This window comes from Gopherus flavomarginatus, chromosome 1 (assembly GCF_025201925.1).
Source record: "Gopherus flavomarginatus isolate rGopFla2 chromosome 1, rGopFla2.mat.asm, whole genome shotgun sequence".
NCBI classification, from domain to species: domain Eukaryota; kingdom Metazoa; phylum Chordata; order Testudines; family Testudinidae; genus Gopherus; species Gopherus flavomarginatus.
In genome coordinates, this window is record NC_066617.1 from 135,824,847 (window position 1) to 135,840,112 (window position 15,266).

Sequence of the window (15,266 nt, forward strand, 5' to 3'; positions counted from 1 at the left end):
CACAAATTCCTTCCAACACTCTCAACAGACCCTTACTCTTCCTAACATATCTTTCTACTGTGTATAGTCATTGTATGGTTATCCAGAAAACTGAATTGAACAGTAATTATCCAAATACCTGCCCTCTGGGTAATAATGGCTGTCAACTGATAAGAGTACATTTCATATATGGTATGATTGTGAAAACACTGTACAGTGATTAGGTAAACAACAATCAATAAGAGTGCAAGGAATTGTAGGACTAGGGTGACAGAGTGACAATATCTTGGCATATCCCAAACAAACCTGATAGAATTAAGATAAACTTAATTCAATAAAGTTAAACTTTACTGAATTAGAGTTAATACCTTTGGGGTACATTGTATTAAAAATGCAATGATGCATGTGCTATTGTAGAACTGAATGTATCTTCTCTAGTAGGGAGGGGGGATACTAGCGAACATCCTCTGTTATCAGCTTTGAAAGCCGTTGGGGAGATATGCATACACTAGTTCATACTGGACTCTCAGGACCAAAAGACAAAGAAAAGAGACTTCTGGATTAAAAAACCCCAAAACAGCTGACTCAGGGGCCTTCTTCCTGATCCAGCAAATGGACAGGACTCCTGGTTCACGGAGAGCCCCAATCCTCAAGGGAGGATTGGCAGGCCGTGGCCTACTGAGGCCTCATAAATCTGTGTGGTTGTTCTGAAATGAAGCTGTCATAAACAGATAGTTAAAAGGTTAATGTCTCTTTTACCTGTAAAGGGTCAAGAAGCTCAGTAAACCTGGCTGACACCTGACCAGAGGACCAATAGGGGGACAAGATACTTTCAAATATTGGTGGAGGGAAGTCTTTGTGCTTTTTGTTGTTGTTCGCTCTCGGGACTGAGAGGGACGGGACATCAATCCAGGCTCTCCAAATCTGCCTGAATCAGTCTCTCATGTTTCAAACTTGTAAGTAATTAGCCAGGCAAGGCGTGTTAGTCTTATGTTTGTTTTCTCAACTTGTAAATGTTTCTTTTTGCTGGAAGGATTTTACCTCCGTTTGCTGTAACTCTGAACCTAAGCTGGGGGGGGGAGGGGCGGGCCCTCTGGTGTATAGGAATCTGATTACCCTGTAAAGCATTTCCCATCCTGATTTTACAGAGATAATTTTTACCTTTTCTTTAATTAAAAGCTTTTTTTTTTTTAAGAACCTGATTGATTTTTCCTTGTTTTAAGATCCAAGGGGATTGGATCTGGACTCACCAGGGACTGGTGGGGGGAAAGGAAGGGGATGGTTAATTTCTCCTTGTTTCAAGATCCAAGGGGTTTGGATCTGTGTTCACCAGGGAATTGGTGAAGTCCCCCAAGGCAACCCAGGGGAAAACAGAGTGCCCCAGACACTGAAATTCTGGGTGGTGGCAGAGTTACCAGATCTAAGCTAATAATTGAGCTTAGAAGTGTCCATGCAGGTCCCTCACATCTGTACCCTAAAGTTCAGAGTGGGGAAAGAAACCTTGACAGAAGCTTTGATGAACTTGTAACCACAAGGAAACCCCCTAGGGTGGGGTGATGCCTGGTAAGCAGGTATGCAGGCTCTTTTATTGTTTTTAATAGGATTTCTCTGTAACACTTTTTACCTTAAGAATAAAGTAGGCCCGCTTAGAAACAGCTGTGTGATAACTTAAATCTGCAGCAATCACTCTGCTGAAGAGGAAGCAAGCAGATTGTCCTTGCTGGAAATGATATAGTGAAGGTAGGGAACTGTGCAGCCTGAAAACACACCAGGCAGAATGGAGTAAGACGTGAGTCTCTGCCCAGAAAGGTAACATCTCGGGAGCTGGAAGCTAAGAGTTGGGTGCCCTTGCTGAACCACTGAGGGGAAATACAGGTACAGCTGCCCTAAATAGTGATATATCGGAAATAAAACACTTATTTTCATTAGTAACCGGTGAGCTTTCTTTCTTACACTAATCAGACAGGACAATGCCATAGCAGTATGACTTTTTTAAACCACCTGAAACTTTGCAGCCAGAAGTTTCTCATCCTAGAAACAAATTATGAACAGAATCAGAATTTAATGATGTGAAAGACTGAATCGCTTGGCAGTACTGGTAATGGATATGAAGACTTTCATTCCAAATCAGTCAGCTTGTTGAAATCTGGCCTAGGTCATTAGTTTCCTAAATCATTCCCAACTGAATGCTGGCTTGGGGCCTGTATTCTCAGCCCTCGTCACAGCAACTGATTTTAAAAGCAGTCCCTTTAGATTCAGAAGTTTTTAAGGCCTCAGAAGAGGAAACTGATTGAATGGATGTGGAAAAATAGCTATCCCCTCATGCTCAGAAGTAGCCCCTCCAGGCCAAGGCTGAGACATACTGGCAGGGCAATCAGATGGAGGAGGACAGCTTGCCTATGTTGCACTTGTTTTGCTGACATAGGACTTCAGACTCCAAGCAACTTCCAACCAACATGAAAATTCATTTAATTTAGAGAGAAAACCTCTAAGACCACAAAAATCAGAGGCTGTTCACATTTGGCACGGTCGTATCACTTCTCCCCATAACCAGCTCTGCATGCTGCCTTTTGTTGGAGTTTACAGGTGGAGAACATCTCCAAAACACACTCATCCATCTGCATTCTCACCCATCCACGCCCACATCCACTTTAAATTCCACTGTAGTCAGATATTACATAATAAATGAATACAAATCTAATTTTCCCAGTTTCCATTAGTCAGTAAGAGGTATTCAAACAGCTATCTCAGCATACAATTAAACACAAAACTAAGACCAATGCTTTGAGATTTTTAGAGCTTGAAATAAAACAATATCTCATTCTTAAATAGCATCAGTAGATCTCAAAAGTGCTTTACAAACGAGATCAGTTTCATTATCCCCATTTTACAGCTGGAGAAACTGAGCCAGAGGTGAAATGGTTTGCCCAAGCTCAGACAACAAACAAGTGGCAGAGCTGAGAATCACATCGAGTTCCTCTGGCTCCTAATCTAGTGCTCTATCAACCAGGGGCCAGGTATTTAGGTGCCTAACTCCCAGGCATCCACTATACCTTCACAGTTCTTCTCATCTGAGTTGTCCTGGCAATTTGCCTCTCCATTGCACCGGAGGGTGCTGTCTATGCACTGTCCGCTTTCACACTGGAACTGGGAGTCTGAACAGACAGGGCAGTTCTTTTCATCACTATGGTCTTCGCATTCAGTGAATCCATCACAGCGCCAGGCCACTGGGATGCAGTCAATCTCCCCCGTGAAACAGGTGAACTGCTGAGGGGAGCATGTTGGGGGCTCTTAAAAAAAAAAAGAAAAGAAAAGAAAAGAAAGCAAAAACAAACCCAAAGGAACACATCAATAATCCATGTCTACAAGCAGCACATCCTAAAGGAGTTGGGTTCTCCTACCTCTCTATTTGACAAACATACCCCATGCAAGATATTTCCCACCCCCCTCAGTGATATGAACAGCTCTGAGCGTCATATGCCAGAGTGCAGGCTCATGTAACTGGAGTACAGTCTGGAACGAAGAGAGGATGAACAAACATATGCATGCAAAATTCAAAAGACAATACTCCACCCTCTCCGCCCTTTCCAACAGCACAATATACCCTTCCCTTGTACTTCATTAAGTCTTCAAAGGTTTTCACTTGAAGTCAACACACCAAGAGTGTTTCTCTTCCTCTTTCCCCCCTTTCCTGCAATCCCACTGTGTACACAAAAAATGGCTCGCTTTCTTTTTAATGTTCAACAATAATTGTATAGAAAACATTAAAAGGATATAATGTGCTGCAGATGGACGCGCTGTGACTCAATGTCTAGTTATGTGCCCTCTATAACTGTGTTCAGTCAAACTTGTTTTAAAAAGACAAAAAAATTGCTCCATCAAGTCAACTCCTGCTATCTCCACACAGCTGTTAGCAGTTATTTAACATTTACTACAGTAACTGTTAATCTTATGTAGTAAGCGTGCATTTTTTTTTTTTTAAACTAAGAGGCCCTTTTTTGGCCTAACATTAAGTTTGCACTCAGAAAATATCTGGATTATGTTAGTTCTTTTTCCACTGTGTGACCACATGTCGCCTTGCTGGCTACAGAATTGCGCAACAAATCCACTCAAAATGTCAACAGAAAGAGAACGAAGCTCCTGAGCTCTCCTCTCCCTTCTTGAGCCAGCAGGGCCTGGCCAGAGAGGCAGCATCTTGCATTGCTCTATAATGACTCCCCCGCAGCTGCAGTTTGGAGTGGTGTGCATGGGATGATTCTGAAGGCGGAAATGAAGAGGAAGAAGGAAGGATAGATAGTACACAAAGCAGAAGATCCCAGAATCAGAATAAATCTACAACAATTTGGGGAGGCAATTTGTTATTTTAATAATTCAGTGCAAGAACTGTTGATCCTCTGCCTCTTGCTTTCAATCTGTGTGTGCGTGAATTTAGCAGAGGCAAGAAGTTGACAAATCAACACCCTAGAGACTGAAGTCCTCTGTTTAGCCACAGATCAGGTACAACAAAGGCAAGAGAAGTTCCAGTTCCCTTCACAGTATTCTGCTTACATTATCATCTCGAAGAGCCACCTCCAAGCCCCATGGGTTAGTCAGTCCTTGACCTCTCTTGCTAATTACCCACCCATGGGGTGGTGCCAAGGAGTAGACTGAAAAACTCATTTGTACTTACTATGTATACTTATTGCAGAATTATGAGCCCCTAAATTGAACCTGCCTGAGGTAGTTCCAACAGTATTTTCTATCAAATGTTTATCAGGACTTTTGGAGTCTTACTATACCCAACAAGATTTTTTCATTTTTTACAAGCCACTTAGGCAAGGTTCATAAAAACAGTGCTCTGCACTCCCTCTGCTGGCTCTTTGGCAGCAGCTAACTTAAAAATACCTCTCACCAAGAGCTATGCGTTTAGCATTGGTGGTCCTGGGGAAGCCACACAAACACGTTGTGGTGTGCTTTAAAGTAGTAGAGAACATACTGTTGGATAAACAAAACCAGCTCCATTCATTTCAGCTGTTTTTAAAGCCACCTGTGCGTCAAATAGAAAATGTCACACCAACAAAGGCAGAGAGGGGGGAACCTCTCAGCTTTCTCAGATGATATTACAGACCATTGAATAAAAATAACCTGAAATAACTCAGTGTCCTTTTAGTTACTAAGGGAAAATGGAAATCTGTATATTGAAAAGCCTTCTCACCTCAGAGTTTAGTTAACAATACTCACTGGGACAGGTTCAGTTGTGGAGCTATATGAAGAGACCAAAACGGTATCCAGATACTCAGCGTGGAAAAGCATTGTTCAAGACATCTTAAGCAGAAAAGTTTGCCCTCTCATGGCACTGGCTTTTCCCCCTCCAGAACTGCTCCCAGATTGAAGCATATGGCTAACATGAAGGCCATCCTACCACATGTTAGGGGTTCGACTAAGGAAATGCAGACAACTGGAAGGACTTACCCCCACAGGATAGTTCATCCTGAAGCAGAACAAGGTGCACTGGACAAGAACACCTGGTTGTACCGTCACCCTTCACAATACAAATATGTGAACACCCACCATTATCTTGAGAACAAGGATGCTGTCCTGAAATGTAAAAACAAGATCTTTATGCAATATAAATCCAAACCCACATGTCTGGTTTAGATTATTTAGAGAAAAGAAATCAACTGGTAAAGCTTGGAGAAAAAATAATCCAGATTTACTTGCTCAGGCCCTGATCCCATAATGAGCTCAGATGGGGTAAATCCTGTGCACTTCTGCAGAACCTCACTTGCTTCGGTGGGGCTCTGCATGGACACAGGAGGTTCACCGGCATAGAGTTCATTATGACAATGGCCTGTCCCTTTCTCCCTTCCCAAATGGAAAACTTTCTGGACAAGCAGCTCCAGACTGTATCTTTTTTCCTCCACAGGCATCTATAATTATTTGTGATCTGAAGCATTATAAAAAAAAAATCACATAGTGCAACCTTTTGAAACCGTAAACAAAACTTAAAGGTTTGTTTCTTGGGAATGATGGAATTAGTTCTGGAGGAATACAACAAAGGTACCTAGAATTTAATACTGCATTCTCTCTCTCTCTCTCTCTCTAAGCCATTAAAAAAAAGCAAATTTTTCTGATTTACGAAGTCTGAAGTACTTGCACTGCCTCCAAAACTCAAATGAATATGCTCTAGATAAATATGTCTTTTTATTTTAATGTTTAATAAGGATGCCTTGTTTCTTCTTGAAATTCTTGACAGATTTACTGTGATTAATGGCAAACAAAGCTAGTAGTCGTCTGCTTTAATTAATATCCCCAGACAGTTTCCTAAAAAAATTCTCCAGTTCAAAGCACACATCATACTTATGTTAACATGATTGCTTCCTCTATGATGGCTGTGGCTCCACTTGGCTGCACTCATCCCCAGCCAATCCCCCCTTCATTTCAAGTTAGGAAAAGTTTGTGCCCTTGAAAAAAAATGCTTGAAAACTATTTGAGTATATTGACTCCTGGTGAAAGAGGATGAAGTCCTCTAAACAGACAAAGCATGTGGCAAGCTAAGCTTCACTACTCCTTCCCGTGAATGAGCCACAGCTCTGATCCAAAGGAACCTCCTCCAGGACCAAGATGGTATTTTAGTCTCTATATTCATTCAATCCTTGGTGTCTGTCCTAGGAATACCTATAAGGTTGCCCATTAAGGTACGTCTACATTGGAACTGGAAGGTATAATTTCTAGCTCACGAAGACCTGCACTATTTCCTTCTGATCAAGCTAGTGTGCTAAAAATCAAAGCGCACTTGCAGTAGTGCAAGCAGTGGGAGGGACTAGCCGCCCCAAGTATGTACCGAGGCTCTTGGACAGGATCATAACTCAGGGCAACTAGCCCCTCCAGCTGCTCACACCACCATGGCTTCCCTTCTCTTTAGTGTGCCAGCTCAATCAGAGCTAAAGTGCATATGGTCTCCTCAAGCTGGGAACCACACCTTCCAGCTCCAGTGTAGACACACCTTGAGTGACAAACCATGATAGTGGTTTTTGTGATGGCCTCTTGTCCACTAGGAGTTGTACTGAGAAAACTCCACACAGGCCCCTTGTCAGCCTTTTGGCCACTACTGATCTGGGGTGGATTGAAATCAGTGACGTAGGAAGAAATGTCTCTCCAATTAATAATCCTCTGTTGTGCCACTTCCCACCCCTAACCCCACCTTCCCCATTGTTTCTTGGTAATGGGGATGGTACTTACTGTATTCCTGGATGTTTAGTTCTTTAACTGCATGTATGTCGCTGAGCTGTGCAATACGAGCCTGGACTTTTGTACGTCTTTCTCGACCAGTCATGTCAATTTTTTCAATCATTTGCTGTTGCTTGTCAATCCAGTACAGCCAGTTTTCAAATACTGTCAGCCCAACGGGTTGCAAGATATTGGAGTCTTCTAAAACTATTCGATTCGCCCCTTTGGAAAGGAGGTTGTGGTTTAACAATTGGAAGAGACCAAGATATCATAAAACATATTTTACATAGATATAAATGCGTATTTTACACACACACAGACACACACACAGACACACACACACTCCAATGTCCTCAGTAGCTGTCTGGATTTAAATTCTGCAGCCAGATACCCAATACACACAGCACACCTGCGCAGGGAGTGAAAGCTCCAAGGTAGCTTCAGGGTAATCCAAAAAAATGGAAGGTGCTTTTTAATTTTATATTATAGCAAGTAGTACAGTGACCATAGTACGACGTGTTATTTTGATATTAAATTCAGCTTTACACTGATTCAACTTTTTCATTTTGTACTGCAAATTGTACTGTACTGATGAGGTATAACTGTATTCCAGAAGTAGTTAGATGTTCCAGCTGCTGGAAGGATAAAGAAAAAGTGGGTATAAGGCACAAGAATGGCCAAACGGGGCCAGACCAATAGTTAATCTAGCCCAGGATCCTGTTTTCTGACCATGCCAGCTGCTTCAGAGGGAATGAACAGAACCAGCAATCACTGAGGGATCCATCCCATCGTCTACTTCCAGCTTCTGGCAATCAGAGGCTAGGGACACCCGGACCATGGGATCACATCCCTTATCATCTTAGCTAATAGCCATTGATGGATCAGTCCCCGTTAACTTATCTAATTTTTTTTAAGCCCATTATAGTTTTGGCCTTCATAACATCCCCTGGCAATGAGTTCCACAAGTAGATTGCATTCCATGCTTACTTTGTACCAGGGCTTGCCTGGGCTGAGCCCCGGCATCTCTAGGCTCTTCTGTGTATCTTTTCCAATTCTAATACATATTTTTTGAAATGGGGTGACTAGAACTGCACACAGTATTCAATATGTGAGCATACCATGGATTTATATAAAGGCAATATGATATTTTCTGTCTTATCTCTCTCTTTTCTAATGGTTCCTAATGTTCTGTTAGCTTTTTTGACTGCTGCTGCACATTAAATGGATGTTTTCAGAGAACTATCCACAAGTTCTCCAAGATCTCTTTCTTGAGTGGTAACAGCTAATTTAGACCTCATCACAGTTGAGATTAGGTTTTCCAATGTGCATTTCTTAGCACTTATCAACACTGAACTTCATCTGCCGTTTTGCTGCCCAGTGACCCAGTTTTGTGAGATCTCTTCGTAAGTCTTCACAATCTGCTTTGGATTTAACTATTTTCAGTAATTTTGTATTATCTGCTAATTTTGCCACCTGACTGTTTACCTATTTTTCCAGACCCTTTATGAATATGTTGAACAGCACTGGTTCCAGTACAGATTCCCACGGGACACTACTATTTACCTCTCTTCATTCTGAAAACTGAATTTATTTCTACCCTTTGTTTCCCATCTTTTAACCAGTTACTGATCCAGGAGAGGACTTTCCCCCTTATCCTATGACTGCTTAGGTTGCTTAAGACGTTGGTGAAGGATCTTGTCAGATGCTGATACACCATATCCACTGGATCACCCTTGTTTTTTGACTCCCTCAAAGAATTCTAATAGATTGGTGAGGCATGATTTCCCTTTACAAAAGCCATCTTGACTCTTCCCCCAACAAATCGTGTTCATTGAAGTGTCTAATAATTCTGTTCTTTATTATAGTTTCAACCAATTTACCTGGTACTGAAGTTAGGTTTACTGGCCTGTAATTGCCAGGATCGCCTCTGGAGCCTTATTTTAAATTGGGTGTCACATTAGCTATCTGCCAGTTATCTGGTACAGAAGCTGATTTAAATGATAAGTTGCACACCAGAGTTAGTAGTTCTGCAATTTCATATCTGAGTCCCTTCAGAACTCTTGGGTGAATGCCATCTGGTCCTGGTGAATTATTACTGTTAAATTTATCAATTTGTTCTAAAATCTCCTCTACTGACACCTTAATCTGGGACAGTTCCTCAGATTTGTCCTCTAATAAGAATGGCTCAGGTGTGGGAATCTCCCTGCATCAGTCTTCATGGCAGAGAATGTGAAAGAATTCAATTAGCTTTTCCGTAATGGCCAAATTTTCCTGGAGCACCCCTTACACACCTCAATTGTCCAGTGGCCTCACTGATTGTTTAGCAGGCTGCCTGCATCTAATGTACGTAACATTTTTTGGCTGTTACTTTTTGAGTCTTTGGGTAGATGGTCTTCAAATTCTTTTTTGACCTGCCTAATTATATTTTTACATTTGCCTTGTCGGAATTTATGCTCATTTCTATTTTCCTCGGTAGGATTTAACTTGCGATTTTAAAGGATGCATTTTTGCCTCTAACCACTACTTTTACTTTGTTGTTTAGCCATGGTAACACATTTTTGATTTGCTCACTATGTTTTTAAATTTTAAAATATGTTTAATTTAATTTGAGTCTATTATGGTGTTTTTAAAAAGTTTCCATGCAGCTTGCAAGCATTTCACTTTTGTGACTATACCTTTTAAATTTCCATTTAACTAGCATCCTCATTTTTGTGTAGTTCCCCTTTCTGAAGTTAAATGCTACTGTGGTGGGCTTCTTTGGTGTTTTCTCTCCCACAACAATGATAAATTTAATTACATTATGGTCGTTATTACCAAGTGGTTCAGCTATAAGGCAGTTTGGGGTTTTGGCTCTCATGAGGTGATTAAGACTTTTGGCAAAGAGGAGGGGAAGTACTTTTTTCCCCCCTATCCCTTGTGGATCAAGAGCAATTTTAAGTTTTGTGCATGGGCTTGAACTCTTCGGATTTGTCTTCATCGGGGAAAAGAGGGGTGTTGTTGATTTGAGTTCACTAATATGATGTAAAATCCTAGTGAAGGCAAGGCACTTTGTAGTTTTCACACTGGTTAGTAGGAAAACGAAAAACCTCAATCCCCCCATAGTCTTTAACTCAACCTGAAAACTCGTGTGAAAACTATAAACTGCCTTGCCTTCACTAGGTTTTTATTTTGTGTTAGTTAATTTAAGTTAGGAATATATCTTTTTTCCCAGTGAAGACCCCCTCTCAGTTCTGTATATCAGCAACCCTTGGCAGCGATCAGAAGCAGCACATTAGCTGAATGTTTAATCTAGAGTGATAGGCACTTAATTATTTAACAGCACTAACTTTTAAATGGTCATTGTTAGATTTCAGAGTTAAAATTCCATTCAGATGAAAGGGAGCACAGTTCAGACTTGTCTCATACTTGCTGAAGACGGCCTGCAAACTTACTCTGCACCACTTTACATTGACTTTTTACATTTATTTTCTTCACAACTCTTGGGCTAGAAACTTATATTTAACCCTCACCACCACCCCTGAACGCTTATATTACACTACACAATTACACTGTGAATTTGGTGATCTGTAAACAGATTCAATGAATTTATTATGCCCTGCACTTATGCTTATTTTTACTCTCACACACACTCAACACAGGAACTAAAAGTATAGAGAACCCACAGCTGGAATGTTTGGATCTAAATCCAAACACTACCAAACCTTTTGGAGTTTTCAGGTCATTTCTATCTGAAACTTAAAAAAAACCCAAAACACCACCACTACAGCAGGCAATAGCTTGTGAACATGTTCAACTACACTATGCTTTCCAAGAAAAGTAACTGACATTTAAAAAAAAAAAAAAAAAAGACACTAGGACAGTGAACCACCACATATAAAAGGCTACCATTTTTTTTTTTTTCAAGGAATGAGTTGTCAAGATTTGCTTTTGGGATCAAAAAGTTATCTATTCGTTATTATAATGCCTGAATGTTTTATTATTTCATAATCTCAATTTTTCTACCCTTCAGTCTATGTTTATTAATATAAATAACAGTTTTGCATTTTTATAGTCTTTCATTAGATGTTCTCACAGTGCTTTACAATAAGTTAAACTAATTATCATCTCTATTTTAAGATGGAGAAAGTGAGACACAGATACGTTAAGTAGCTTACCTGGTGTGTCTGCTAGATTTTGACTGGTCTACACTTAAAACCTAGAGAGTGACTTTCCTACAGCCCACAGTGGTGTGAAAAATCCACATCCATGATTGCCGCAACTATGCTGACCCTTAACCCCCAGCACAGACACAGCTAGGTCAATGGAAGAACACTTCCATCAACCTAACTACCGCTGCTCAGGGAGTAGGAATTCCTACAGCAACAGAACAGCCTCCATCTTTCGCTGTAGTCTATGGGTATGTCTACACTACAGGATTATTCCGATTTTACATAAACCGTTTTTGTAAAACAGATTGTATAAAGTCGAGTGCACGCGGCCACACTAAGCACATTAATTTGGCAGTGTGCGTCCATGGTCCGAGGCTAGCGTTGATTTCTGGAGCATTGCACTGTGGGTAGCAATTCTGTAGCTATCCCATAGTTCCCGCAGTCTCCCCCGCCCTTTGGAATTCTGGGTTGAGATCCCAGTGCCTGATGGGGCAAAAATCATTGTTGCGGGTGGTTCTGGGTAAATGTCGTCAGTCATTCCTTCCTCCGGGAAAGCAACGGCAGACAATCATTTCGCGCCCTTTTCCCCTGGCAGACGCCATAGCACGGCAATCATAGAGCCCATTCAGCACTTTTTTTTTTTTTTTACACTGTCGCCGTTATGTGTACTGGATGCTGCTGACAGAGGCAATACTGCAGCACTACACAGCAGCATTCATTTGCCTTTGCATGACAGCAGAGACGGTTATCAGTCGTTCTGTACTGTCTGCTGCACCATTGTAAATTGGTGATGAGATGACGGTTATCTGTCGTTCTGTACCGTCTGCTGCTGTCATGGGTGCCCCTGGCTGAGGTCAGCCGGGGGTGCAAAGACAAAAATGGGAATGAGTCAATCCCCGAGTCAATCCCTCCTTTATGGTATCTAAAAATAGAGTCAGTCCTGCCTAGAATATAGGGCAAGTGTACTAGAGAACCAGTGTATCAGAGAACCAGAGAGCACAGCCGCTCTGTGTCAGATCCCGCAGAAATGATGAGCTGCATGCCATTCACGGGAGGTGCCCCTGCAACAACCCCACCTGTTGATTCCCTTCTCCCCCAACCTTTCTGGGCTACCGTGGCAGTGTCCCCCCTATTTGTGTGATGAAGTAATAAAGAATGCAGGAATAAGAAACACTGACTTGTTACTGAGATAAAATGAGGGGGAGGCAGCCTCCAGCTGCTATGACAGTCCAGGCAGGACATTAAGCGGCGTGGGGGAGAGGAGCCCAGCATCCCGCTGCTATGATAGTCCAGGCACTACAGAATCTTTTCTTTACACATGGAAGGGGGGGGGGGGGCTGATGGAGCTCAGCCCCCAGTTGCTATGATGAGGACGGTTACCAGCCGTTCTGTACCATCTACTCGGAATGACCGGGAATCATTCCTATTTTTACCCAGGCGCCCCCGGCCGACCTCACCTGAGGCCAGCCAGGAGCACTCACAGGCTGATGATGACAACAGATAGCAGTCATATTGTACCGTCTGCCACCGGGGAGGGGAGGGGAGCGGATACTGCTCTTCACTGCCGCAGCATCGTGTCTACCAGCAGCATTTAGTAGACATAGGGTGACATTGAAAAAAGTCAAGAAACGATTTTTTTCCCTTTTCTTTCACGGGGTGGGGGGAGGGGTACATTGACGAGCTATACCCTGAACCACCCCGGACAATGTGTTTGACCCTACAGGCACTGGGAGCTCAGCCAAGAATGCAAATGCTTTTCGGAGACTGTTGGGGACTGTGGGATAGCTGGAGTCCTCAGTCCATGAGGGCACGGGACTGGACTTGATGACCTCTCGAGGTCCCTTCCAGTCCTAGAGTCTATGAGTCCCCCCTCCCTCCCTCCATGAGCGTCCATTTGATTCTTTGGCTTTCCGTTACGCTTGTCACTCAGGACTCTGAATCACAGCCTGGAGATTTTTTTCAAATGCTTTGGCATTTTGTCTTCTGAAACAGAGCTCTGATAGAACAGATTTGTCTCCCCATATAGCGATCAGATCCAGTATCTCCCGTACGGTCCATGCTGGAGCTCTTTTTGGATTTGGGACTGCACTGCCACCCGTGCTGATCAGAGCTCCACGCTGGACGAACATGAAATGAAATTCAAAAGTTTGCGGGGCTTTTCCTGTCAACCTGGCCAGTGCATCCGAGTTCGGATTGCTGTCCAGAGCAGTCACAATGGTGCACTGTGGGATAGTGCCCAGAGGCCAATACCGTCGATTTGCGGCCACACTAACCCTAATCCGATATGGTAATACCGCTTTTAGCGCTACTCCCCTCGTTGGGGAGGAATACAGAAACCGATTTAAAGAGCCCTTTATATCGATATAAAGAGCCTTGTTGTGTGGACGGGTACAGCGTTAAATCGGTTTAACGATGCTAAAATCGGTTTAAACGCGTAGTGTAGACCAGGTCTATGTTTATACTGTGGGGTTATGCTGGCATAGCTATGGTGCCATAGCTATACTGTACAGTGCTTGTAGTGTAGACTTCGCTCTGACACAGCACCTAGGAATCCTCCACCCGTGGCTTTAAACTACAGATAGCACTTTCACTCCATGATCTGGAGCTACACCAGTAATGGATTGGCCCTAGGAAAATGTTGATGGATTATGTAGAGGGACATATCCAGCTTGATGCATGAATGACTAGGTGAGGTTCTATGGCATGTGTAATGCAAGAGGTCAGCTAGATGGCTGTAATGGTCCCTTCTGGTCTTAAAATCTATGAGTATAAGTCATTTGTTGCAGGAACACTAGCTGTGAGATGCCAAGAAGGGGCAAGGAGGTGGAGATGCGCAGAAAGAGGACTTGAGAAAGGGAAGTGTGACTGTTGAAGCGACCTTTACAAAAATTAATGTTTCACTTTTTTGGACAGAATTCTTTTATGATCCAGTGAGGAGGTAGATGCATCTACGTGACATTTCTCAACATATTGCAAAAACTTTTAGTTTAAAAATCTCAGTCTCTTAAAGTACCTCAGTTTTTCACCCAAATTTATGACCAAGCTTAATTTACTATTTATGACTAAACCAAGACCGTGATATTTATCCTTCATATAAACAAGAAATCCTGAAGTGGGGATCACAAAGTTCACAAAGCACCCATTAGTCCCATCAGGAACATAATAAAGAAAGATCCTAAAGGTTTAGAAGTCCATGTTTGCTCAAGAATGAAACATGACTAACAGGGCTTTTCTCCTGCCATTACTTCCCTTTTACACAGGGGGAAACTGACTGGAATAGCTGTGCCAGACTAGCTGCCTGTGTGGGAACAATTCCAGATTAAAAGTAAATTTAAAAGGAGTATTGTGTCCAGTTCTGGGCACCGCACTTCAAGAAAGACGTGGAGAAATTGGAGAGGGTCCAGAGAAGAGCAACAAGAATGATTAAAGGTCTTGAGAACATGACCTATGAAGGAAGGCTGAAAGAATTGAGTTTATTTAGTTTGGAAAAGAGAAGACTGAGAGGGGACATGATAGCAGTTTTCAGGTATCTAAAAGGGTGTCATCAGGAGGAGGGAGAAAACTTGTTCACCTTAGCCTCTAATGACAGAACAAGAAGCAATGGGCTTAAACTGCAGCAAGGGAGATTTAGGTTGGACATTAGGAAAAAGTTCCTAACTGTCATGGTAGTTAAACACTGGAATAAATTGCCTAGGGAGGTTGTGGAATCTCTATCTCTGGAGATATTTAAGAGTATGGTCTAGACAGTATTTAGTCCTGCCATGAGGGCAGGGGACTGGACTCAATGACCTCTCGAGGTCCCTTCCAGTCCTAGAGTCTATGAATCTATAAACGTATTCTAGAATAATTAGCGTGTTTCCAAGATAAACTAATTATTCTGGAATATATTGACCTTTTATTCCAAACCAGTGTCCACATGATGAGCTATTC

At 42.3% G+C, this 15,266-nt stretch overlaps 1 protein-coding gene across 4 annotated transcripts in view; it reads right to left on the minus strand.

Annotated features, from left to right (window-relative positions):
* Positions 1–15,266, minus strand: part of LRP6 (LDL receptor related protein 6) — a 186,735-nt gene that overhangs the window by 14,282 nt on the left and 157,187 nt on the right. For 3 of the 4 annotated variants that reach the window (XM_050965140.1, XM_050965130.1, XM_050965155.1), the window contains 3 exons: positions 7,201–7,410; positions 5,431–5,556; positions 3,033–3,269 (listed from right to left, as the gene is read on the minus strand). In XM_050965140.1, the coding sequence (XP_050821097.1) occupies positions 3,033–3,269; positions 5,431–5,556; positions 7,201–7,410 (573 nt within the window). The other variant, XM_050965148.1, reaches the window with a different exon arrangement.